This window comes from Ammospiza nelsoni, chromosome 3, assembly GCF_027579445.1.
Source record: "Ammospiza nelsoni isolate bAmmNel1 chromosome 3, bAmmNel1.pri, whole genome shotgun sequence".
NCBI classification, from domain to species: domain Eukaryota; kingdom Metazoa; phylum Chordata; class Aves; order Passeriformes; family Passerellidae; genus Ammospiza; species Ammospiza nelsoni.
In genome coordinates, this window is record NC_080635.1 from 115,055,587 (window position 1) to 115,079,226 (window position 23,640).

General features: G+C 70.0%; 3 protein-coding genes across 3 annotated transcripts; 2 read left to right on the forward strand and 1 right to left on the reverse strand.

Annotated features, from left to right (window-relative positions):
• The first annotated feature begins 249 nt into the window (after positions 1-249).
• AGBL5 (AGBL carboxypeptidase 5) lies at positions 250-11,045 on the forward strand. Its single transcript, XM_059468902.1, has 10 exons — positions 250-485; positions 938-1,109; positions 1,948-2,111; positions 2,690-2,867; positions 3,079-3,257; positions 4,457-5,030; positions 5,889-6,058; positions 7,320-7,455; positions 9,003-9,193; positions 10,091-11,045. The coding sequence occupies exons 1-10, from the start codon at positions 271-273 to the stop codon at positions 10,359-10,361; spliced, it is 2,250 nt and encodes a 749-aa protein (XP_059324885.1). The 5' UTR covers positions 250-270; the 3' UTR covers positions 10,362-11,045.
• A 1,878-nt stretch (positions 11,046-12,923) lies between these two features.
• On the reverse strand, positions 12,924-13,204 carry OST4 (oligosaccharyltransferase complex subunit 4, non-catalytic). The gene has a single exon (XM_059468904.1). The coding sequence runs from the start codon at positions 13,202-13,204 to the stop codon at positions 13,091-13,093; it is 114 nt and encodes a 37-aa protein (XP_059324887.1). The 3' UTR covers positions 12,924-13,090.
• Positions 13,205-15,656: 2,452 nt separating this feature from the next.
• EMILIN1 (elastin microfibril interfacer 1) lies at positions 15,657-23,376 on the forward strand. The gene is made up of 8 exons (XM_059468901.1): positions 15,657-15,930; positions 18,120-18,245; positions 18,831-19,039; positions 19,324-20,910; positions 21,443-21,550; positions 21,663-21,680; positions 22,060-22,194; positions 22,905-23,376. The coding sequence occupies exons 1-8, from the start codon at positions 15,779-15,781 to the stop codon at positions 23,234-23,236; spliced, it is 2,667 nt and encodes an 888-aa protein (XP_059324884.1). The 5' UTR covers positions 15,657-15,778; the 3' UTR covers positions 23,237-23,376.
• The last annotated feature ends 264 nt before the right edge of the window (positions 23,377-23,640 follow it).

The following is a 23,640-nucleotide window of genomic DNA, read 5'->3' on the forward strand; positions in this document are numbered from 1 at the left end:
CGCGGCCGGCGCGGAGCCCAGCGAGGGGCGTGGCCCTGGTCACAAGGGGCGTGGCCCGCGCGATTTGGGGCGTGGTCTGTCTGCCGGAGAGGGGCGTGGTCGAGATGGGCGGCTGCCCCGGTGCCGCTGCGGCCGTTGCCGAGGCGCCAGCCAATGGACGGGCAGGTTGCTGGGAGGCGGCAGCCAATGGCCGCGCGCGTTGCTGTTGCCGGGCGGCCCGTACCGGCCGTGCCGCGGCCGTCCCGGGGCGATGCCGGTCCCGGCCGTGCCATGGAGATGCCAGGGGCCATGGACATCCGCTGCGGGGGTCTGCTCTTCAGCTCCCACTTCGACTCGGGCAACCTGGCACACGTGGAACAGGTGCGGCCTACAGAGCCGGGGGGCGGCCCCGCCGCCCGCGGCAGCGCTCTGCCCGCCGCCGACTACGAGTTCAACGTGTGGACGCGGCCCGACTGCGCCCACACTGAGTATGAGAACGGCAACAGGTACGGCTGGCCGGGGAACCGGGAAGGGCCGATGGGACCGGCCGGGCTCCGCGGGGATTCATTCCCGGGGAAAGGTCCTGGCGGGGGCCCGGGAGCGGCTGCTGCGGGTGGGGCTGAGGTGGAAGGGGCAGCGGCGGTTCCCTGGGAGGGGGCTCGGGGGGTCGGTGTCCGCGCCGGGGGGTCTGACGGGCTCCGGCGGTACCGGGTGGGGGTGGGTACCTCGGGAGGAGGGAGCGGTGGGGCCGGGGGTGCCCTGGGAGGGGGTTCGGGGGTCCGGTTCCGCCCGCCGGGGCTCAGACAGCTCCCGGTGGGGCCCGGAGTGCCCTGGGAGGGGGTTCGGGGGTCCGGTTCCGCCCGCCGGGGCTCAGACAGCTCCCGGTGGGTACGGAGGCAGCGGAGAGCTCGGCGAGCCGCGGGCTGGGGCTGAGCGCCGCCGCTGCTCCCTTTGCCAGGTCCTGGTTCTACTTCAGCGTGAGCGGGGGCGCCCCGGGGAAGCTGATCAAGCTGCACATCCTCAACATGAACAAGCAGAGCCGGCTGTACGCGCAGGGCATGACCCCCTTCGTGCGCACGCTGCCCGTGCGGCCGCGCTGGGAGCGCATCCAGCAGCGGCCCAGCTTCCAGGTGAGCACCGGCGGGGACCTGTGCAGGCAGGGACATGAGCCTGGAGGGACCCTGTGCATGCAGGACCCTGTGCATGCAGCACCCTGTGCAGGCAGGGACATGTGCATTCAGGACCCTGTGCAGGCAGGGACACGTGCATTCAGGACCCTGTGCATGCAGGACCCTGTGCATGCAGGACCCTGTGCAGGCAGGGACATGTGCATTCAGGAGTCTGTGCATGCAGGACTCTGTGCATGCACGGACACGTGCATTCAGGACCCTGTGCATGCAGGACCCTGTGCAGGCAGGGACACGTGCATTCGGGACCCTGTGCATGCAGGACCCTGTGCATGCACGGACACGTGCATTCAGGACCCTGTGCATGCAGGACTCTGTGCAGACAGGGACATATGCCTGGAGGGACCCTGTGCATTCAGGACCCTGTGCATGCAGGACCCTGTGTATGCAGGGACACGTGCATTCAGGACCCTGTGCATGCAGGACTCTGCATGCAGGACCCTGTGCAGGCAGGGACACGTGCATTCAGGACCCTGTGCATGCAGGACCCTGTGAATTCAGGACCCTGTGCATGCAGGACCCTGTGCATGCAGGACCCTGTGCATGCAGGGACACGTGCATTCAGGACCCTGTGCATTCAGGACCCTGTGCATGCAGGACCCTGTGCATGCAGGACCCTGTGCATGCAGGGACACGTGCATTCAGGACCCTGTGCATGCAGGGACATGTGCATGCTGGGCTGGCTCTGCCCCCGGGCCGTGTCTGTGGGAGCAGCGGGGGCTGTGCTGGGCTGGCTGTGCCCCTGGGCCGTGCCCAGCCCTCTCCCTGGTGTCCCTGGCAGGTGGTGGAGGCGCAGTTCGTGCTGTCCTTCGTGCACCGCTTCCTGGAGCGTGGCACCGTCACCTACTTTGCCTTCTGCTACCCCTTCTCCTACACGGAGTGCCAGGACATGCTCAAAGAGCTGGATCGCCGCTACCAGGACTGCAGGCACATGTCCCCCAGCAGGTGTGCCCCCCACTTTCTCCTTCCTGGCCTTTGTCCCGCCTTCCTGGGCCGTGCCTGCTTGGGGTTTTTCCCCTGAGAAAGCTCTGTCTGCAGCAGGAGGGTCTCTGTGCCCTCCCCAGAGCTGCCTGGCCTGTGCTCCTCTGTGCCCCAGCTCTGCACAAGCAGCTTGCCCTGAGCCACCCACGGGGTTCCAGAGGATCCCTATTGTTCTGGAGCCATCCCTCCTGCCAGAATGGGTCACCTCGTGGTGGGATGAGTCCCTCAGTGCCCTGTCCCTCCTGCTGGCAGGCATTATCTCCCCTATGGGATGACCTGACCTTCTGTGCCTGTCTGGCTGTGCCCGAGCTGATCCCCCGCTGCTGCCACAGCTGGGTTTGGGGAGGGCAAACCCAGCCCTGGGCCCCCCTCCTCACCCTGAAGGAAGGGCTGCTCGTGCTCCCAGCAGGCTCTGGGGGTGTCCAGCAGCAAACAGCCCAGATGTGGGGTGCTCCTTGTGGGGCTGGGGCTGTGAGTGTGGGCAGCATTCCCCACCCAGCTGGGAGCCCCTGGGGCTGGCTGAGATCCCCTCTCCCCCCCAGCCCCCTGGACTCGGTCTATTACCACCGGGAGCTGCTGTGCCACTCTCTGGACAAGCTGCGTGTGGACCTGCTGACCATCACCTCGTGCCATGGCATGCAGGAGAAGCGGGAGCCCCGGCTGGACAAGCTTTTCCCAGACACCAGCACACCCCGGCCTCACTGCTTCACTGGAAAGAGGGTGAGACACCACGCTGGGCTGAGCTGGGGGCCAGCTGCCCCTGTGGTGGCCCCTTTCTGCAGCCCCCATGGCTCTGACCAGAATGGCATTGTGGCCCCAAGGGCTGGAGCGTCTGGGCAGAGGTGGTGGAGCAAAGTCTGTGAGACCCTTTGCTTTTGGGGTATCCTAGGGCAGGCAGGACACCCCCCTCAGCCCGGCTGTTTGTCCCCAGGTGTTTTTCCTCAGCAGCAGAGTCCACCCAGGAGAAACCCCCTCCAGCTTTGTCTTCAATGGCTTCCTGGACTTCATCCTGCGGGAGAAGGACCCCCGGGCGCAGATGCTGCGGCGCATGTTCGTGTTCAAGCTGATCCCCATGCTGAACCCCGACGGGGTGCTGCGGGGCCACTACCGGTGAGTGCAGGGCCCTCTGCCTGCCTGCCGGCCTGCTCGGGGCTTCATGGGGCTGGAGACATCCTCCCTGACCCCTGAGGCCAACTGTTCCCTCAAGGAAAAGGAGCAGGAAGGGTTTATTTGGGTATTGGTTGGTAGATGTGAGCAAAAGGGGAGTGTCCTTCACTGATGGGTGTGAATGTGGAAAAGGCTGTGAGCTTGCTGAGGAAGGGATCTCAGAAAGCTGATTCTATGGGTTTTGTTATATTTATAAAATCATGGAATCTTGGACTCAGTTGGGTTGGAAAAGCCCTGTGAGACCGTGGAGTCCAACCACCCCAGCACAGCCCAGCTGACCCTGGTCCCCAAGTGCCACAGCCACAGGGCTTTTAAACTCCTCCAGTGATGGGGAATCCACCCTTGCCCAGGGCAGCCAGTGCTAGGGCAGGACAGCCCTTACCATGAAGAAAGCGTTCCCAATATCCAACCTAAACTTTCCCTGGTTCGAGTCAAGGCTCTTCCCTCTGGTCCTGTCCCTTGTTCTCTGGGAGCAGAACCTGGCCCTTCCACATAGCTCCATTCTCCTGTCAGGGAGTTGCAGGGAGTGACAAGGTCCTCCCAGAGCCCCCTTTTCTCCAGGCTGAGCCCCTTGCCCAGCTCCCTCAGCCTCTCCTGGTGCTCCAGCCCCTTCCTGGTTGCCGTCTCTGGGGAGGGTTGTGCAGGACTCTTCCACACTGTGCAGTGTCACTGCTCTGGCAGCTCCTGGCCATTGGTCTGGCCATTATTGGCATTTTGAGGCAGAGCCCAAAGCCCTCGGTGCTCCAAGGCGAGCTCAGCTCTGCCGGGGTGTGAAGACCCTGGGGTTGGGAGGCATTCCCTGGTCTAGGGAGATACAAGAAGCTTCCCTCAAAGAGCTGTTAGACCCCATTGGCTCCTTCCCTGTTCCTATGTCCCTGAGCCAGTCTTTCCCTATTCCCTGATTGTCCCTTACCTTTGTACTGCCCCGAGACCAGGTTCAGCCCCCAGGCCCCTGTAGAGGGAAATTGAGCCTCTCTGTGTCTGGGTGCTGGGACCTGAACATCTCACCAGACAGCCGAATCAAACATCTGTGGATACTATACAAAGGCCCCTTTTGCTCCCTTACCCTGGCCCGTGCTAGCAGCCCCAGCTGCTGCCCCAGGTGCCCTGGCAGCGCTCAGGTGTGTCTGGCTCTCCCGCAGCACCGACTCGCGCGGGGTGAACCTGAACCGGCAGTACCTGCACCCCGACGCCGAGCTGCACCCCGCCGTGTACGGCGCCAAGGCCGTCCTGCTCTACCACCACGTGCACAGCCGCGTCCTGCCCGGCTCTCCGGACTGGAGGACGTTTGTCTCCCCCCTGGGCACCAGCTCGCTGAGCCTGAAATCCCCCAACTGCCCCGTGCCGGCCGCGGAGGCCCCGTTATCAGAGCTGGACAAAAGCAACAACCTCCGCAACTGCCCCGGCTCGTGGCGGGCCGGCAGCCGCTCCTGCCCGGCCGAGAGCAGCCCCAGGGCGCCGGGCCAGGATGCCCAGGTGTCAGACGGCTCCGAGCGAGCCGCCTGCATCCTGCCATCGAGCCCCGGCAGCGAGCGCCGTGAGGAGGGGCCCGGGACCCCCGCCCCTGCCCCCGTGCCCGAAGCTGAGCCCGCACAGCCCGCAGAGCCCATCGCGCCCCGAGACAGTGGCCTCGCCTACTACGTGGACCTGCACGGGCACGCCTCCAAGCGCGGCTGCTTCATGTACGGCAACTGCTTCAGCGACGAGAACGACCAGGTGAGGGCCCCGCCCGAACCCGCAGTGCTGCGGCCGCCGGAGCCTCCTGCTGCTCTGCTCTGCCCCAGTGCTCCTGCTGCTGCGAGAGGGGCGTGGAATCCCTTCACAGTTCCTTCCTTTTCCTCCTCCTTTCCTTCTTTCCTCCTCCTTTCTTCCTCCTCCTCTCTGTCCTCCCCCCGCGTGGTGACCAGGGCAGCAGGAGGTCTCAGATTCCCCCTGGGAGCTGGTGAGGGTCAGCAGGGTGTGCTCCCAGCTGGCTGTCAGGAGACCCATCGAGGGGTGGGCAGCATGCCCTTGGAATGTGGGTCTCCTCCAGCCAGGTCTCACAAGCTCTTGGAGATCTATGTCACACCTGAGATAGCTCAGCTACCTTAGAAGGCAGAAAAGCAGCAGGATGGCTTCTGTGGCAGTGTTGGAAACAAAAAGGTTTTCATAAAAGGCAAAATAAAAAAACTTTACAGAGAAAAACCCAGCCAGGTGCAAGAGGTCCTTACCCATGGTAAAACACCTCACAAAAGGGATTGCTTTCTATGTTCTCTTCCTTTTCTGGTAAATTGCTCAGGCAGGACTTTTCGGCTTCTGTCAAATTGGCTATCCTTAAGTTTGAGGTGAAACCCCCCAGGTCCTATGAGGTGTCTTTTCACCTAATTGAGGAGAGAAACTTATGGATTTCTTTCCTTTTTAAGGGGACAGAGGACAGTTTTGTCACTCTGTCAATTCCTTTATACCCTGGGCACAGCTGGAGCTTGTGAGACCCTGGAGCTGGGCAGAGCCTGGTGCCACCCTGTGCTCGGCACTGCTCCCGCTGGAGCAGGATGGGCAGCCCCGCTCAGCCCTGCTGCTCCCTGCCCCCTGCAGGTGGAGAACATGCTGTTCCCCAAGCTCATCTCCCTCAACTCCCCTTACTTTGACTTCACGGGCTGCAACTTCTCGGAGAAGAACATGTACGCGCGGGACAAGCGCGACGGGCAGTCCAAGGAGGGCAGCGGCCGCGTGGCCATCTACAAGGCCCTGGGCATCATCCACAGGTAGGGCAGCTCAGAGTGGGTGGGGATGTGGGCAAAGGGGACGCAGTTCTGTGGGACAGACACCTGCGTGGCCCCAGGGCGGTCAGCAGAGGCTGGGCCTGGCTGTGCTGGCTGTGCCGTGTTGCTGAGATGCAGGCTCCTTTCCTCCCTGTTCCTCCCCACCCCTCTGCAGCTCCTCTGGCTGCTTCTCCCTGCTCTTGAACAGCTTTCTGAGGGGAATTCTCCTCTTTCCTGCGTGTTCCTGGCTGTACTGAGCTGTAATTAAGTAGAGCTGTGGTAGGCACAGCATCCCCGTGGCTGTGTGTGAGATTCCAGCCTCAGCCCATCAGTGATCCCGTGAGCTGGGGATGCCTGTGATCCATCCCTCTCCCACAGGGGATGGGATATTCCTGGGGCTATGCCACGGGGTGAGGCAGCCAGACCCACAGAGCAGAGGCTCTCTCAGTTTCCTCGGCGCTTGCTGTGTGCTCAGCTGCTGCCTTGTGCCCACTGCAGCCCCACAGGAGCACACACACACACACTCACTCGTGGGCTTTGGGCTTGGCTCACTGGGGAGCTTTGCTCTGTGACTGACCTGGAGCAGCCCAGGCTGTTGATCCAACAGCAACATCCCAAAAAGAGCTGGGAGTGCTCCCCGTGCTCGTGTGGGCCCCAGGCAGACTGGGCCAGAGCTGCTCAGGTTTTCTGCTCTGCTGGCCCTGCCGTGGGACAGATGGGACCAGTGGGACAGATGGGAGCCATCCCAGCTGGCAGCTCCTAGCCCACAGTTGTCCATCCCTCCTCCTCCTCCAGGAGGAAGTGCTCCAAGGCACCTTGAGGGTCAGGGTCAGGCTGTAGCTGCCCACTCCCTGGACTGTTGGTGGTGACAGTAGATAATTTCCCTTTCTCTACCCATCAGGGACTCCCCCATTCCCCATCACCTTCCAGAGGTGACCAAGAGGTCTCCTCACAGGGACCTTGGCACTTTGGGTGCCACCCTCAGACATCCATCCTGAATTCCCATCCTGCTGATCTCTGGTACGTCCGTGCATCCCCACACAGGGCGTGGGCCATTCCTGCCATCGGAGGGGGCTCTCCTCAAAACCCTGCCCCTTTCCCTGCACTTCTGTGTCCTTTGGAGCAGGACCCCCTCCCTGGTGCAGTGGGACCCCCTTTCCAGTGCCCTGAATCTGCTGCAGTGGCCCTGCCAGGGGAATGATGCGGGACAGCCCCAGCCCTGCTGCGGGTTTGTGGGTAACAGAGGCTCCCTCGTGCCCCGCAGCTACACCCTGGAGTGCAACTACAACGCGGGGCGCTCGGTGAACAGCATCCCGGGGGCCTGCCATGACAACGGCCGTGCCAGCCCCCCGCCGCAGCCCAACTTCCCCTCCCGCTACACCGTGGACCTCTTCGAGCAGGTACGGGCCCGGGGCGGCCTGCAGGGGGAGAGACATCCCGAGGGTGGGCTGGGCTTGGGGCTGGGGCTTTGCTGCCCCAGGCTCTGGGGAGTTGCCCCTCTCCCCAGTGCCCCCATCCCCTGGCATCCCTCCTTCCTGGTGCTCTCATCTCCCCTCGTGCCCCCCCTTCTCCTGGTGCCTTCCTGTCCCTGTGTCCCCCTTTTCTCCCCCATGCTTCCCCTCTTCCTGTGCTCCCCTTCTCACTGGGCCCTCTGGTGTGCCCCACACTGTGCTGCTCCTCCTGTCCCCTGGTGCCCCCTCACCTGTGCCCCACACTGTCCTGTTCCTCCCATCCTGGTGCCCCCTCACCTGTGCCCTTTGGTTGTGCTTCACCCTGTGCTGTTCCTCCTGTCCCCTGGTGCCCCCTCACCTGTGCCCCACCCTGTGCTGTTCCTCTTGTCCCCTGGTGCCCCTCACCTGTGCCCCACACTGTCCTGTTCCTCCCGTCCTGGTGCCCCCTCACCTGTGCCCTTTGGTTGTGCTCCACACTGTGCTATTCCTCCTCTCCTGGTGCCCCTCACCTGAGCCCCACCCTGTGCTGTTCCTCCTGTCCCCCGGAGCCCCCTCACCTGTGCCCTCTGTGCTCCACACTCTGCTGTTCCTCTTGTCCCCTGGTGCCCCTCACCTGTGCCACATACTGTCCTGTTCCTCCCGTCCTGGTGCCCCCTCACCTGTGCCCTTTGGTTGTGCTTCACCCTGTGCTGTTCCTCCTCTCCTGGTGCCCCCTCACCTGTGCCCCACCCTGTGTTCCTCTTGTCCCCTGGTGCCCCTCACCTGTGCCCCACACTCTGCTGTTCCTCCTGTGCCCTCTGGTTGTGCCCCACATTGTCCTGTTCCTCCTCTCCTCGTGCCCCCCCACCTGTGCCCCACACTCTGCTGCTCCTCTTGTTCCCTGGTGCCCCTCACCCATGCCCCACACTGTGCTGTTTCTCCTGTCCCCCGGTGCCCCCTCACCTGTGCCCCCTGGTTGTGCCCCACACTGCTGTCCCCCGGTGCCCCTCACCTGTGCCCTCTGTGCTCCACACTCTGCTGTTCCTCTTGTCCCCTGGTGCCCCTCACCTGTGCCCCACACTGTCCTATTCCTCCTCTCCTGGTGCCCCCTCACCTGTGCCCTGTGGCTGTGCCCCACCCTGCTGTCCCCTGGCGCCCCTCACCTGTGCCCCCCCCTGCTGTCACCCTCATGCCCCTCACGTGTTCACCACACTGCTGTTCCTGCTGTCCCCTCACGCCCCTCACCTGTGCCCCTCACTCTGTGCCCCCCCTGCTGTCCCCTCACCTGTGCCCCTCACTCTGTGCCCCCCCTGCTGTCCCCTCACCTGTGCCCCTCACTCTGTGCCCCCCTGCTGCCCCCTCATGCCCCTCACCTGTGCCCTGTGGCTGTGCCCCACCCTGCTGTTTCCTGGCACCCCTCACTCTGTGCCCCCCCTGCTGCCCCCTCACCTGTGCCCCTCACTCTGTGCCCCCCCTGCTGCCCCCTCACGCCCCTCACCTGTGCCCTGTCCCGGCAGGTGGGCCGGGCGCTGGCGGTGGCAGCCCTGGACATGGCCGAGTGCAACCCCTGGCCGCGGATCGTGCTCTCGGAGCACACGTGCCTGGGCAACCTGCGGGCCTGGATGCTGAAGCACGTGCGGGGGCTGCGCGGCAGCGCCGGGGGCCCGCGGAGGAGAGGAGGTGCCAGGACCCCCCCCAGGAGCTCCACGTAAGGGCTGGCTGGGGCGAGCGTGGGAGCTGCAGGATAACGGCACTTAGACATGATAAATGTCCCCAAGTGAGTCACCTGCCAGGGTCACCTGCCCTGGCCCTAGCTCTTCCCGGCCCTGGGAACGGCAGGGCTCAGTCCCTGGAGTGAGCTGGTTGGGATTTGCCTGCCCCAGGAAGCTGGGAGCTCTCTCCTGCATCACGTCCTGCACCGGGCTGGGATGCGACAGGCTGAGGGAGCTGGGGAGGGGCTCAGCCTGCAGAAGAGGAGGCTCAGGGGGACCTGAGGGAGCTGGGAAGGGGCTCAGCCTGCAGAAGAGGAAGCTCAGGGGGATCTTCTTCCTCCCCACAGCTCCCTGACAGCAGGGTGGAGCCAGGTGGGGGTCGGGCTCTGCTCCCAGGGAACAGGGACAGGACAAGGGGAAATGGCCTCAGGCTGGGCCAGGGGAAATTCAGGCTGGGTACTGGGAACAATTCCCTCCTGGAAAGGGCTGTCCAGTACAGCTGCCCAGGGCAGGGGTGGACTCCCTGTCCCTGGAGGGTTTCAAAGCCCTGTGGCTGTGGCACTTGGGGCCATGGGTCAGTGGTGGCCTGGGCAGTGCTGGGGGAGGCTTGGACACCATGGTGTGTAAGGCCTTTTCCAAACTCAGCAATTCCTTGGTTTGGGACTGGGGGTGAGGAACCCTGAGACAGCGCTGCTGGGACAGTGATGTCCAGCGCAGGGCACTGGGGCTCTCAGGGACAGTCCTGGTGACATCCTTGTCCCCAGCAGCTCCTGAGGAGGAGTCCAGGGCTCTGCAAGGGCTCTGCCCTTGCTGCTGGGCTGTGGTGGTGGGTGGAGGGTGCAGGGGGAGCCCCCTCGCCGTGCTGGGCTGACCCCCACGTCTCACCCCTGCAGGGGGCTGCCCACCTCGGCCTCTGACCACGCGCTGCCCCGTGCCAGGAGCTTCAGCAGCGGCACCGCTGGCAGCGGGGGCAGCCAGCAGGACTCCCCCCGGATCCGAGCCTCCCCCAGCTTCACCCTGGGCAGCCCCAGGCCCCCGGCCGTGCCGCAGGGCCCCGGGGGTGGCGGCAGCAGCCCGGCCCCGGGCAGAGGTAAGCCAGGCTGGGGAGCCCTCGCGCGCCTGCTGCGGCGCCTGTCCAGCTGCTGGGCGGCACCACGGCCCTGAGGGGCTCAGCACTGACACAGTGACAGTGGCTCTGTGAGGGGCCTGGGCTGGCGCTGCACCGCCCAGCTGAGCTCCTGCTCCGCTGGCATGTGGGGATCCCTGGGCACAGGGGCTGCAGGGAGATGCCCCCCTCCAGGGCCGGGACCAAAGGGCTTCTGGAGAAGCCAGCACAGAAAACCTTTGCTCAGCTTCCCACTGCTCCCAAGCATTCCTGAGGCCAGCAGGGACACACCAAAGTGCCTTTCTCCTCTTTAGGCACTGGCTGGGCAACAGTAGGTTGTGAGCTGTGAGCTGGCAGGGGCGCCAGGGGGTTTCCAACGTGCTGAGTCCCCTCTGGTGGGGGCTGATGTGCTGCAGCGGGGTACACAGTCAGGCAGGACACTGGCTGTGCCCCCTGCGCTGGCATTGCCACCGTGGGGGGCAGGCAGTGACAGCCCTGTGCCCACATCCACTGTGGGGCTCAGCTCTGGGGCACCGTGCTCCAAAGCCCCGCAGTGCCCAGGGCTGTGAGCTGGGGCAGGTGCCCCCTGTGAGCCTGAAGCTGTGCTTGTGTTGAGCTGTGTTCCTCTGGTGTCCGTCGGTCGTGTTGTGCTCGGGGTTTGCTGCCCAGCCCTCTGTCATGACTGTGTCTTGTCTGCCATGAGAACATGGTGGGGAGGAAATAAAAGGCTGATGTTCTCATGGGCACGTTGTTCTGTCTGTTCCTTTGGCCAGGCCTGCCTGGAGCGAGCCCTGGCCCCATCCCTGCCTGAAGGGACACGTTGGGGGCAGAGCCTGGTGCCTGGTGTCCCCAGGAGCGACTGGCTGGGCTGTGCTGCCTCCTGTGCTCCCCCCTGGCACAGCCTCCTCCAGCAGAGTGAGTGCCCCATGGCACACTGCACCCTCATGCTGCTGCCTGGCACTGGGACCAGGACCCGGCTCTTCCTCCCCTGCCCTGGCACAGCCTGACCTGCTTCCATCCTGGCCACTCCAGACCTCCCCCAGCTCTCCCACCACCTTCTCCCCACCTCCGAGAGGCCCAGCACTGCCAGCACTGCTGTGTCTGCAGAGGGATCAGGGCCCAGGGGTGCTCTGAGCCCTGGCCTTGCCTTCCAAGGGCAAGTGCTGGTGCCCTCAGGTTGGCTGTGCCACCCCAGGCAGCAGGGAAGGAGCTGAGGGTGCCTGGAGCTGGGACAGCGTGGAGACCCTGCTGCCCTGCGCTTGGCCCACCCTCCCTCCTTCCCCGTGTCCCTCTGCAGCCCGGCCCTGGCTCCACCCCAGTGGGCAGTGTGCCCCCCACCTCACTGCGTCAGTGGGATGGAGAGGTGACTGGGTTGGGATAAAGACTTTAACCAGGTGAGCAGAAACTGAGGCAACTCAGGTGTGTTCCTTCAGTGCTGTCACTGCAGCCAGGTCCCAAACACCTTCCTTTTTCCTTTTTCCCCCCAGCTCCCCTGGCTGAGCACATGTCCCACACCCCATGACACAGCCCGGTTCAGAGGGCACAGCTGTGCCCCCAGCTCCTAAACCTGGCCAGCATGGTGACACCAGTGCCCTGGGACACCAAGGCAGGAGCTTGGCTGGAGCTGGGGCAGAGCCCTCTGCATGAGCAGCACGAGCTGGGACTGAGCTCTGTGCCCATCCCACTGCCAGGGCCACCCCTCGGTGTTGGGACCTGGCCCTGGCAAAGCTGGCAGGGAGGGACACAGCAGGGCACCGTGCCACCAGGCTGTGCCCTGTGCCCCACCACGGCCCCAGCCCAGCTGGTGACTCCAGCGTGGCACCGAGCCCTGGCCGGCAGCGCTGAGCTCTGTCTCCTCTGTCACACAGGGGCTGTGCCCAAGGGCGCCCGGGCAGCGCCGAGCACCAGCCGCGAGCCACGGGAGGCGCAGCGAGGCGAGCAGGAGCTCCAGGACGGGACACTTCTGCAGGTACCGGGGGCACCAGCAGCGAGGGACCCGGGCTGCAGCAGGGCCTGTGCCCCACGGCTCTGCTGGGTGGGCCCTTTGGGGGGCTGCCCCACGGGCTGGGAGCCTCCCCAGCTGTGGGGCTCTGCCAGGTACTTCTGTCCCACACTGCTTTCCCCAAGAAAAGGGGGACAAAGGCCTGGCACTGATCCCCTTCCCCCCTCTCCACAGGTGCTCCCAGTGAAGCTGAATGCCCGGAGAGCCCCTGGAAGGCCCGGGTAGGTGCTGCTGCCGGCTCTGGGCTCATCCCGGAGCCCCGGGAGGCAGGGGGCGCTGGGTGGGCACGCAGCCCCGGCAGCACCGCGCCCACCGACCCCGCGCCCACCGACCCCGCTCTCTGTCCCGCAGGGCTCTGCCCCGAGGCTCCCGCGCCCCCCGCGAGGGCGCCGGGCACCGAGGGACCCTTCCCGTGCTGGGGGCGCCCCGAGCCCCGGCCCCGCCGTACCGGGCAGCGGCGGCAGCGCCGGCGGAGCTGCTGCGGCCCTGCTCGGCGCCGGGGCTGTCCCCGCGCGGGGCCCCGCAGCACCGATCGCCGCTGGCCCGGCTGCTGCCCACGGCGCCGCTGCTGCTGCGCTGAGCCCGCCCGGCGCCGGGGGTTGGTCACAACGTCACACGGTTTTGTCGTGTATCAGCGTGTTTCCGTTAAAGCCGGTTTGGAAGAAGCTCGGGCTCGCGCCTCTCGGGGCGGCCCCGCGGGAGAGAGGCGGGGAGGGCGGGACGGGCGGGAGCGGCGGCGCCGCGGGGCCATGGCGGGGCGGGATCCTCCGGGATCCTCCGGGCTCCTCACTCCTGCTTCTTGGGGTTGTTGACGGCCACGTAGTGGTACAGCACGACGAGCAGGAACAGCGAGACGCCCAGCATGTTGGCGAAGATGGCGAGCTGCACGTCCGTGATCATTCTGCGGGCGGGGAAACGGACACGCTGGCATCCCGCGGGGGGACCGGCTGTACCGGCACGGACCGGCTCCCGCCCCTGCTGCTCGGGCCCCCGGTGTCCCGGTTCCCTCTTCTGCCCAGACCACCCGGTGTCCCGATTCCCGTTCCGGCCTGGTCCCCCCGGTGCCCCGCTCTCCCCCCGGTTCCCGCCCGGTCCCCCCGGGGTCTCGTTGTCCTCCCGGTTCCCGGTGCCCCCGGTGCCCCGCTCTCCCCCCGGTTCCCGTTCCTGCCCGCTCTCCCCCCGATGTCCCGCGCTCACGCTCCGGCCCCGCCGCTCCGACACGTCTCCCTGCACGCGCCACTTCCGGCCGCGGGGCACGGCGGGAGGCGCCCGACCCCGGCGGTGACGTCACGGCAACCGGGCCCGGGCCAAGCGGCGGGCTCGCGGCTGCCGTGACGTCACGGCGCCCAGCCCCTCCCCGCCGCCGTGACGTCACTGCCGCGCCCCCCCCCCTGGCGGCCGCCGCCGGCTCCGTCTCCATACAAGGCGCGGCGCGAGGGCGGGGCGGGGCCGGGCGGCCCCGGGGCGGCCGCGGCTAATTAGCGCTAATGAGCCTAATGACAGCTCGCTGCAGCTGCTGACAGCGGGCGGGGCCGCGGGGCCGCAGCGGTTCGGGCTGCGCTGGGCTGTGCTGAGACATACCGGGGCATACTCGGAGCTGCTGGGCCGTACTGGGCTGTACCCGGCTGTGCTGGGCTCTGCTGGGAGCTGCTGGGCTGTACGGGGCTGTACCCGGCTGTGCTGGGCTGCACTGGGAGCTGCTGGGCTGTGCTGGGCTGTGCTGGGCTGTACCCGGCTGTGCTGGGCTCTGCTGGGAGCTGCTGGGCTGTGCTGGGCTGTACCCGGCTGTACCCGGCTGTGCTGGGCTGTACGGGGCTGTACCCGGCTGTGCTGGGCTGTACTGGGAGCTGCTGGGCCGTACTGGGCTATACCAAGCCGTACAGAAGGCATGACGGGCCACACGGAGCGGGGGTTTGCTGCGATGCGTGGGTCACACTGCGATGCGTGGGTCACACTGCGATGCGTGGGTCACACTGCCATGTGTGGGTCACACTGCGATGTGTGGGTCACACTGCCATGTGTGGGTCACACTGCGATGCGTGGGTCACACTGCGATGCGTGGGTCGCACTGCCATGCGTGGGTCACACTGCGATGTGTGGGTCACACTGCCATGTGTGGGTCGCACTGCCATGCGTGGGTCACACTGCCATGTGTGGGTCACACTGCCATGTGTGGGTCGCACTGCGGTGGCCTGCGGGGCCTTGGCAGCCCATCGTGTTGATGGTGCCCCCTCAAGGGGTCCCAGCAGCGAGACCCCCGGGGTCATGCCGGCACCCCGGACCCATTCCTGTGCCCCCCACGCTCGGCCGTGGAGCCCCAGCGCAGTCTGGAGTGCCCTGGGGCACAGCAGAGACACGGCCCCTGCAGCCCCCCATGGGCCCCCACGGCCCCCGCAGCCCCCCACGGCCCCCAGAGCCCGGAGGCGGTGCCACCGTCCCCCTCGGGCCCAGGCACGGCTGGCCTCGGGCCAGGCCCAGCCCGGGCCCCTCAGCCCCGGTGTGTCCCTGCCTCCCTCCCTCCCTCCCTCCCCCGCGGTCCCTCCCCTCCAGCTGCCGCCAGCTGTTTGTGCTTAACCCTCGCTCCCCGCGGGCGGGGGGTTCCCGCGCCTGACGTCACCGCGGGGCCGCCGCCAAGCCGTGATGTCACCGTGCGGCCGTGACGTCACCGCGAGGGTCGGGGAAGCCATGGCATCATCACCGTGGGCTCGGGGCCACGGCGGCCCGGGGTGGCCGCTGCCGTGCCGGTGTCCCCGGTGTCCCCAGCACGGTGTCCCCAGCACGGTGTCCCCAGGGGTGCGGCCGGGGGCGCGGGGCAGCCCCGGGCTCGGTGCTGGCACCGGGACGTGTCCCCTGGCACGGGCTCACGGGCACGCGGGGACGTGGCACTGCAGGCTGCGGTGCCGGTGCTGATGCGGGGACCTGTGGCCGCTGTGCCCAGCGCGGGCCGAGCGCCGAGGCCACCGGCGGTCGGCGGTTCGCGGGGCGCGGTGCGAAGCCGGTGGCGGAGCCGGTGCCAGCGGCGGCCGCGGGTCACGGATGGCCGCGGCGGGCCGGTGCAGCGGCGGTAGCCGCGGCCGCCTCGCTGGCCGCCCGCGCCCTGGCCCCCTGCCCGGCCTCCCTGGCTGCCCCGGCCCCGGGCCGGCCTAACGAGGAGCAGATGTGGCGGCGGCGGGGCCGGCGGGGCCGCGGTGCCCGGCGCGGCTGGGGCGGGGGCGCGGCGGGCAGGAAGCGGGGGGCCCCGGGGACCCCGGCGGCGGGCAGCGGCTCTGGGCGGCCCTGGTGCCGAGGGGCTGGCCGAGGGGCGGCCGGGGGGAGGGCAGAGCCGAGCCGAGCCGAGCCGTGCCGAGCCGCCCAGAGCCGCGGAGCCGCGACGGGACGCCGCATGCGGTGCTGAGGCGCGCCGGCCCGGGCTGAGCGAGCCGAGCGGAGCGGAGCCGCCCCAGCCCAGCCCGGCCCAGCCCGGCCCAGCCCAGCATGGCACCGTGGCTCTGGCCGTGCCTCCTGGCCGCGCAGGCCCTGGCCGCCAACTTCCCCCCCCGGTACAGCCTCTACACCGGCGGGGCCGCCCCGCTCGCCCCCGGCCCGGCCGCGGCCCACAGCGGTGCCCGGGCCGCCAGCCGGCACAGGTAGGAGCCGCGAGCGCCGGGACACACCGGGACGCACCGGGACGCACCGGGACGCACCGGGCGGCGGCGGGGACACGGAGTGCAGCCCCCACCCCGCTGCCACGGGAACCCCGGCGCCGGGCAGGCACCGGCACGTGCCACGTCCAGCGCGGGGGGCGGCGGGACCGGCGGGGGTCCCCGGGGCGGGGGCGTCACGCCCGGGGCGGGCAGGCAGTGGGCGCACGTGGAGGGCCGGGGCCGCCGGTGCGGCGGGGCCGGGGATGGCGGGCCGGTCCCTGCTCTCCGCATCCCGCGTGGGTCAGCGGTGCCGGAGAGGGGCACCGGGCCCGGAGCCGCCCTCTGCCCATCCCGTAGCGCGGGGCCGGGGCTCGGGGCGCTGCGGGGCTGGGGGCGGCCCCACGCTGGGTTGGGGTCACGGCGCATTCACCGCGGACACATCAGCGGCGCGGCCGCAGGGCTGGGACCGCCCCGGCCCCGCGGCGGCCCCGGGGGGATGGCGGGACCGGCCGCAGCGCGGGGAACCCGGGGAGGGGCACCCCCGGTCCGCCGTGGGGCACGGGCACGGTGGAGCCTTTCCGTGCGGCTCGGGGGGCTCTGCACGGGCCGGGGTGTGCGGCGCTCCATCCCCGCGGCTCGGGGAGCGCGGGGGTGCCCCCAGATCCTGCCCCTTAGGGGAGCTCTGGTCCCATCCCTCGCCCGGCATGGGGACAGCCCCGCAGCGGGGCGTGGGACCCCAGGGCAGCCCGGGGGTCGCGGGGCCTCGCGGGTGCGGGGCTGGGATGGGATGGGATGGGGGAGAAGAGGGGGGCCGTCGGTCGGCGCAGGAATTCCCGGCGGCCCCCGGGGAGGAGCTGGAATCCAGCCGGGGCCTGAGGGGAACCAGCCGGGCTGACGGGAACCGGCCGCCGCACCGGGGCCCCGCGGGGGGACCCAGCGCCGGGGGCCGCTCCCCCGGGGGCTGCCCGGTGGGGCCGGGGGGCCCGAGCGGGGCCCGGGCTGCGGGGCCCGACCATATAAGGCTGCGAGGACGGGGTCCCGGCAGCGGGGCCAGGCTGCGGTCCCACGCGGGGGGGCTGGGGGTCCCGCAGCCTGGGGCGCTGCGCTGGGACCGGTGCGGGGCTGCCGCGGGGCACGGAGGGACAGGAACACGGGATTATACATGGGGCAGCACGGAGGGGCAGGAACACACGGGGTTATACATGGGGCAGCACGGAGGGGCAGGAACACACGGGGGTCACACATGGGGCAGCACGGAGGGGCAGGAACACACGGGGGTCACACACGGGGCAGCACGGAGGGGCAGGAACACACGGGGGTCACACACGGGGCAGCACGGAGGGGCAGGAACACACGGGGTTATACATGGGGCAGCACGGAGGGGCAGGAACACACGGGGGTCACTGATGGGGCAGCACGGAGGGGCAGGAACACACGGGGGTCACACATGGGGCAGCACGGAGGGGCAGGAACACACGGGGGTCACACATGGGGCAGCACACGGGATCACACACGGGGCAGCGCTCAGGGTCCCTCCCTGGGCCAGGCAGGATGCACGGCGCGGTGCAATGGGGTGTGGGCACCCTACTCCCGGCCCCATCCCTGCGGGGCTTCCGAGGGCAGCCAGGGCTGGGGGCTGCAGCCGGGGCTGCAGGGGTCGCCAGGCACGGCTGAGGCCGTGCTGGAGAAGGATCCGGCCCATTAACCCGCACCGGGCCGTGACGGTGCTACCGGTGGGGCTGGTTGGGCAAGCACGGGGGCGCGCCGGGGGATGCGGGGTGTGGCCGGAGGGGCCGCGGTGTGCTGGGGCATGCGGGGGATGCCCGGGGAGCTGCAGGGTGCCACGGAAGGCCTGGGGCAGGGCGTGTGGCTGTGTCTCTGCCGGGGTCATGCCTGGTGCCTGCTGCACGCCAGGACAATGCCTGGGGTGTGCTGGAACAGCGCCCGCTGTGTGCTGGGATGATGCTAGCTCCATGCCAGGGCAGCTCCAGTGGCTGCTCTGTGCCGGGATGATGCCTCCTGGGTGCCAGGACAGTGCTCGGTGTGTGCCCAGGTGGTGCCCAGATGGTGCCCAGATGGTGCCCGGTGTGTGCCGTGCTCGGTCCGTACCAGGACGATGCCCGGTGTGTACCGGGGCGGCACCGTGTGCCAGCGCCCCCCGGCTGCGTGCCCTGACCCGCTCCCTCCGGCAGGAACTGGTGTGCCTACGTGGTGACCCGCAGCGTGAGCTGTGTGGTGGAGGATGGCGTCGAGAGCTTCATCAAGCCGGACTATCAGCCCTGCCCCTGGGGGCAGCTCCAGTGCCCCCGAGTCCTGGCGTGAGTGGGGTCGGGAGGGCTCTGGGGGGCTCGGGCCGTTCTGGGGGGGCCAGCACAGAGCCAGGGCGGGCCGCGGCCGCGCCGCCGCCGCTGGTGTTTACCCACCCCGGGGTCACGTTTGCTTTTGCGCAAGAGTCAGCGACCTCAAGCGGTGACCGGACACTGTCCCCTCCATCACGTGCGGCCGGAGCACTGGGGCACCCCGCGGCTCTCCGGGCCGGAGGGCGACCGGAGGGTGACCGGAGGGTGACCAGAGGGTGACTGGAGGGTGACCAGAGGGTGACACTGTCCCCCCCCGTGATGTGCAGCAGAGCCCTGGGGCACCCCGCGGCTCTCCGGGCCGGAGGGTGACCGATCACTGTCCCCCCATAACGTGCAGCAGAGCCCTGGGGCACCCCGGAGCTCTCTGGCCAGCGCTGGGATGGCCCTGGGGTGGTGCTGGGACTGGTGCAGGGTGACAGGGCTGGGCAGGGCAGCCCCCCGGCCGCTGAGCGCGGGTGAAGCCGCAGCCTGTGCTGGCTCCGGCTCTCCGGGGCAGCCCCGCGCCCCTCCTGGCTCCCCCAGCCCCGTCCCGTCCCCCGGCAGGTACCGCAGCTTCCTCCGGCCCCGCTACAAGGTGTCGCAGCGCACGGTGTCGGAGCTGGCCTGGCGCTGCTGCCAGGGCTACTCGGGGCCGGACTGCAGCGAGGGCCCCGCTCCAGCGGCCCCGCAGCCCACCGGCCGCCCCCCGGCCCAGCCCGGCCGCCCCACGCTCTCCGGCTTCGGCAACCCCCTCAGCGGCCTGGGGGGCGAAGGTACAGCTGGGCCGGGGATGCGGGGATGCGGGGATGCAGGGGATGTGGGGATGTGGGCATGCGGGGATGCGGGGATGCAGGGGATGTGGGGATGCGGAGGATGCGGGGATGTGGGGATGCGGGGATGTGAGGGATGCGGGGGGCATGCGGAGATGCGGGGGGGATGCGGGATGTGGGGGATGCAGGGATGGGGGAATGTGTGGGATGCGGGGGATGCGGGGACCCGCTGTGTGCGGCCTGCCCCTGCCCCTGCCCCTGTCCCTGACCCCGGCGGCGCTCGGCAGGCGGCGGGGACACGGAGAAGGTGCGGCGGCTGGAGGAGCAGGTGCGGCGGCTGAGCGAGCAGCTGGAGGAGCTGCGGGCCGGGCAGGAGCCGCCGCGGGCGGCCGTGGAGGGGCAGCCCGGGGGGCAGCAGGCGGCGGACGCGGAGAGGTCCGAGGTGCGGGAGGCGCTGAGCCACCTGCAGCGGCGCCTGGAGGAGCTGGAGAGCCGCCTGCAGCGCGCCGAGGGCGGCCGGGACGGCGCGGGGGCTCCGGGGACCGCGGGCGCGGCGGCGCTGGACGAGCTGGAGCAGCGGCTGCAGGAGCTGTGCGCCGCCTGCACCGCCGGCACCGAGGGGCTGCGGCGGCAGGCGGCCGAGCACCGGGAGCGGATGCGGGCGCTGGAGAAGCTGGTGGAGTCGGTGGACCAGCGCAACAGGGACGCGGTGGAGTCGGTGCAGAGGCACATCAGCAGCCTGAGCAGCCGCCTGGCCCCCGCCCCGGCCGCTCCCCCGGCCCCGGACGTGCTCCGCCGCCTGGCCGAGCTGGAGCGGCGCCTGCAGGGGCTGCCGGTGCCGGCGGCGGGCCCGGGGCAGGGCCCGGTGCTGGCGCGGCGCCTGGCCGAGCTGGAGGGGCGGCTGAACGCCTCCCGCGCCGGCCCGTGGCCCTCCGAGCCCGAGGGGCGGCCGGCCGGGCTGCCGGGGCGCCTGGCCAACCTCAGCCGGGCCGTGGAGGGGCTGGCTGCCAGCGGGGCGCAGCGCGGAGCGCGCCTGGAGCGGCTCGAGGGGCTGCTGGCCCGCTGCGGGCCCCCGTGCCCGGCCGGGGACACCGAGGCGCTCTGGGAGGACGGGCCGGCCGGGACCCCGGGCGGGCTGCGGGGGCAGGCGCTGGCCGAGGCGCTGGAGCGGCTCCGCAACCGGACGGGGCGGCTGGAGGCGGCTCTGGAGGAGCTGAGCGCCGAGCCCTGCGCCCGGCCCTGCGCCCCGCCGCTCCCCCGGCAGCCGGAGCCGCTCCCGCCCGGCCCCGCCGAGCCCGAGGAGGAGCCGGAGGCGCCGCTCGAAGGCTTCGGCGTCTTCGGGGGCCCGTCCCCGTCGGAGCTGCGGGCGCTGCGCGGGGAGCTGGCGGCGGCGCTGGCGGCCCTGAGCGGCCTCAACGCCACGGTGGAGGGGCTGCAGGACGCGCTGGACGAGCAGGACGCGCGGCAGCGGCAGCTGAGCGCCGCCACCGACCGCGTGGTGGCCGAGCTGGACCGGGCGGCGGCGGCGGCGGCGGCGCGGCAGGCGGAGAGCGAGGAGCGGCTGGAGGCGCTGGCGCGGGAGCTGGCGCGGGCCGGGGGCTGCCCCGCGGGGCTGGAGCCGCGCGTGGCCAAGCTCGAGGGGGTCTGCGAGCAGCTGGAGGCCGTGGCCGGGGGGCTGCGCGGCCTCCGCGAGGGGCTGGGCCGGCACGTGGCGGGGCTCTGGGGCGCCGTGCGGGAGCTGAACGCCACGGCCCGCGGCCACGCCGCCCTGCTGGACAAGGCGCTGGAGCTGCCGGCCCGGCTGGGCGCCCTCAACGCCAGCCTGGGCCACCTGCGCGGGGAGCTGCAGCGCCTGGCGCGGCTGGAGAGACACGGTGCGGGGACACGGGGGGACCCCGGGGCTGCGGGGACACGGGGGGGACACCGGGGGATGGGGGGACACGGGGGACACCGGGGGATGGGGGGGACGTGCGGGGACCTGGGGCATTGCGGGGGCACGGGGCGTGCAGGGCATGGGGGGATGTGGGGCGTGGGGGGCAGGTGGGGCTGCGGGAACGGTGCTGGAGGTGTGGGGACACGGGGGTGTGGGGACACGAGGGGACACGGGGATGTGGGGACATGAGGGGATGCGGGGATATGGGGATGTGGGGACACAGGGATGTGGAGATGTGGGCACACAAGGGGACACGGGGATGTGGGGACACAGAGATGGAGAGATGTGGGGACACAAGGGGACACAGGGATGTGGGGCACGGGGTCACCAGGAGTGCTGCAGTGGGTGTGGGGACGCAGGGCCTCGGCTGGGGATGCTGTGCTGTGGGGCTGCAGTGTGTGGGGACAAGGGGACGTCACACGTGGGGCACTGGCCGTGGGGCCAAGGTGGCTCTAACACCCTCCTCCCTCCAGGCCCCCCTGGCCCCCCTGGACCTGCAGGCCCCATGGGCGAGACGGGCCCTCCTGGCCCCTCTGGGCCCCCTGGCAAGGATGGAGAGCAGGGTCCCGTGGGCCCCCCCGGTAAGGCTCAGCCCCCCCGTGTGCCCCCGACCACGCTGGTGTGGCTGGACCCCGTCCCTGGGGGTCCTGCCCCAAGCTGGCCCTGAGCAGCCCCTCCTCATCCTCCCTGCAGGGCTGCCCGGAGAGAGAGGTAGGGCTGGGGGGGCTTGGGGTGCGGGGAGGGGCACGGGGGGCGTGTGAGGAACTGGGGGGGCTTGGGGTGCGGGGAGGGGCACGGGGGGCATGTGGGGAACTGGGGGTCTGGGGGGGGCTTGGGGTGCGGGGAGGGGCACGGGGGGCATGTGGGGAACCGGGGGGCTGGGGGCTTGCAAGGGGAGCAGGAGCAGCCTGGGCTGGCACGGGGAGGCACAGGGTGCCCGGGCCGCTGGGGACGGGGTCAGGGGGGCACGGACACTGAAGGGGCAGGTGTGGGTGTGGGGCGCGGCTGCTGGGCTCGGGGCACGGGGGCTGCGGGGCCGCGCAGGGGGGACGGAGGCGGCCCGGCCGTGCCTGACGCTGCCCCTGCCCAGGCCCGGTCGGGGAGCCGGGCTCGGTGCCCCGCGTCGCCTTCTCGGCCGCGCTGAGCACGCAGCGCACGGAGCCGGGCACCGTCCCCTTCGACCACGTGCTGCTCAACGACGGCGGCGCCTACGACCCCGAGACGGGTGAGGGGCCACGGGGATGCTCCGGGGGCTGTGGGGTGTTTGTGGGGTGAGGGATCTGCACCGGGGGCTGTGGGTGTTTGTGGGGTGAGGGATCTGCACCGGGGGCTGTGGGGTGTTTGTGGGGTGAGGGATCTGCACCGGGGGCTGTGGGTGTTTGTGGGGTGAGGGATCTGCACCGGGGGCTGTGGAGTGTTTCTGGGGTGTTTGTGGGGTGAGGGATGCCGCTCCAGGGGCTGTGGGGTGTTTGTAGGGTGCTGCACCGGGGGCTGTGGGTGTTTGTGGGGTGCTGCAGCAGGGGCTGTGGGGTGTTTGTAGGGTGCTGCACCGGGGGCTGTGGGGCGTTTGTGGGGTGAGGGATCTGCACCGGGGGCTTTGGGGTGTTTGTGGGGTGCTGCAGTAGGGGCTGTGGGTGTTTGTGGGGTGTTTTTGGGGTGAGGGATCTGCACGGGGGGCTGTGGGTGTTTGTGGGGTGCTGCACCGGGGGCTGTGGGTGTTTGTGGGGTGCTGCACCGGGGGCTGTGGGTGTTTGTGGGTTAAGGGGTGCTGCACCAGGGGCTGTGGGGCTGCAGAGTCTCGGGGGCACGATGTGCGGTGCCAGCCCGGGGCTCTCGGGCGGTGCCTGCCTGCCCCGGGATCCCCCCCGGCCTTGGGGCGCTGCTCTGGGGGCACCGGGAGCCCCGGCAGGTCCCTCACTGCCGTTCCCGCCGCAGGCACGTTCACGGTGCCGGTGCCCGGGCGGTACCTGGTGAGCGCCGTGCTCACGGGGCACCGGGGCGAGGCGCTGGAGGCCGTGCTGTCCCGCTCCGGGCACGGCATCGCCCGCCTGGACTCGGCCGGCTTCCAGCCCGAGGCGCTGGAGAAGGGCCCGGTGGCGGCGCGGGGCCCGAGCCCCGGGGCCCTGGGCGTGTTCAGCCTGCTGCTGCCGCTGGCCGCGGGCGAGACGCTCTGCGTGGACCTGGTGTCGGGGCGCCTGGCGCACGCCCCCGACGAGCCGCTCACGGCCTTCAGCGCCGCGCTGCTCTACGGCCCCGAGGAGCCCTAGGGCGGGGGCGGCCCCCGCGAGGGGCACGGCCGGGCCCGGGGTCCCCCCGCCCGCCCGCCGGGACCCCCACCCCGTTATTTATCGCACCCCCGCCCTCGCCGTCCCGCACTCCGGCCCGCACCGCCCCCACGGCCCCACCGCCCCACAATAAACACGCGGCACCGGGTTTTGTACCCGCGGCTCCGGAGGAGCGTGCCTCGGCCGCGGGGAGGGGCGGGGAGGGGCCGGGAGGGGATGGGAGGGGATGGGAGGGGATGGGGAGGGGCTGGGAGGGGATGGGAGGGGCTGGGGAGGGGCTGCTGGCTGCCAGGTGTCACCGTGTGTCACCGTGTGTCACCGTGTGATCGAGCTGCAAGGTGTCACCATGTCACTGGGCTGCCAGGTGTCACTATTGTCACCGTGTC

What these genes read in the sequence shown, in the direction of transcription:
- OST4 (XM_059468904.1), bottom strand. Translation starts at nt 13,204, where the DNA reads ATGATCACGGACGTGCAGCTCGCCATCTTCGCCAACATGCTGGGCGTC.
- AGBL5 (XM_059468902.1), top strand. Translation starts at nt 271, where the DNA reads ATGGAGATGCCAGGGGCCATGGACATCCGCTGCGGGGGTCTGCTCTTC. An exon ending in GAGTATGAGAACGGCAACAG is followed by an intron (nt 486 to 937) that starts GTACGGCTGGCC and finishes TCCCTTTGCCAG; the next exon opens with GTCCTGGTTCTACTTCAGCG. An exon ending in CCGTGGACCTCTTCGAGCAG is followed by an intron (nt 7,456 to 9,002) that starts GTACGGGCCCGG and finishes CTGTCCCGGCAG; the next exon opens with GTGGGCCGGGCGCTGGCGGT.
- EMILIN1 (XM_059468901.1), top strand. Translation starts at nt 15,779, where the DNA reads ATGGCACCGTGGCTCTGGCCGTGCCTCCTGGCCGCGCAGGCCCTGGCC. An exon ending in CAGCGGCCTGGGGGGCGAAG is followed by an intron (nt 19,040 to 19,323) that starts GTACAGCTGGGC and finishes GGCGCTCGGCAG; the next exon opens with GCGGCGGGGACACGGAGAAG. An exon ending in CGCCTACGACCCCGAGACGG is followed by an intron (nt 22,195 to 22,904) that starts GTGAGGGGCCAC and finishes TTCCCGCCGCAG; the next exon opens with GCACGTTCACGGTGCCGGTG.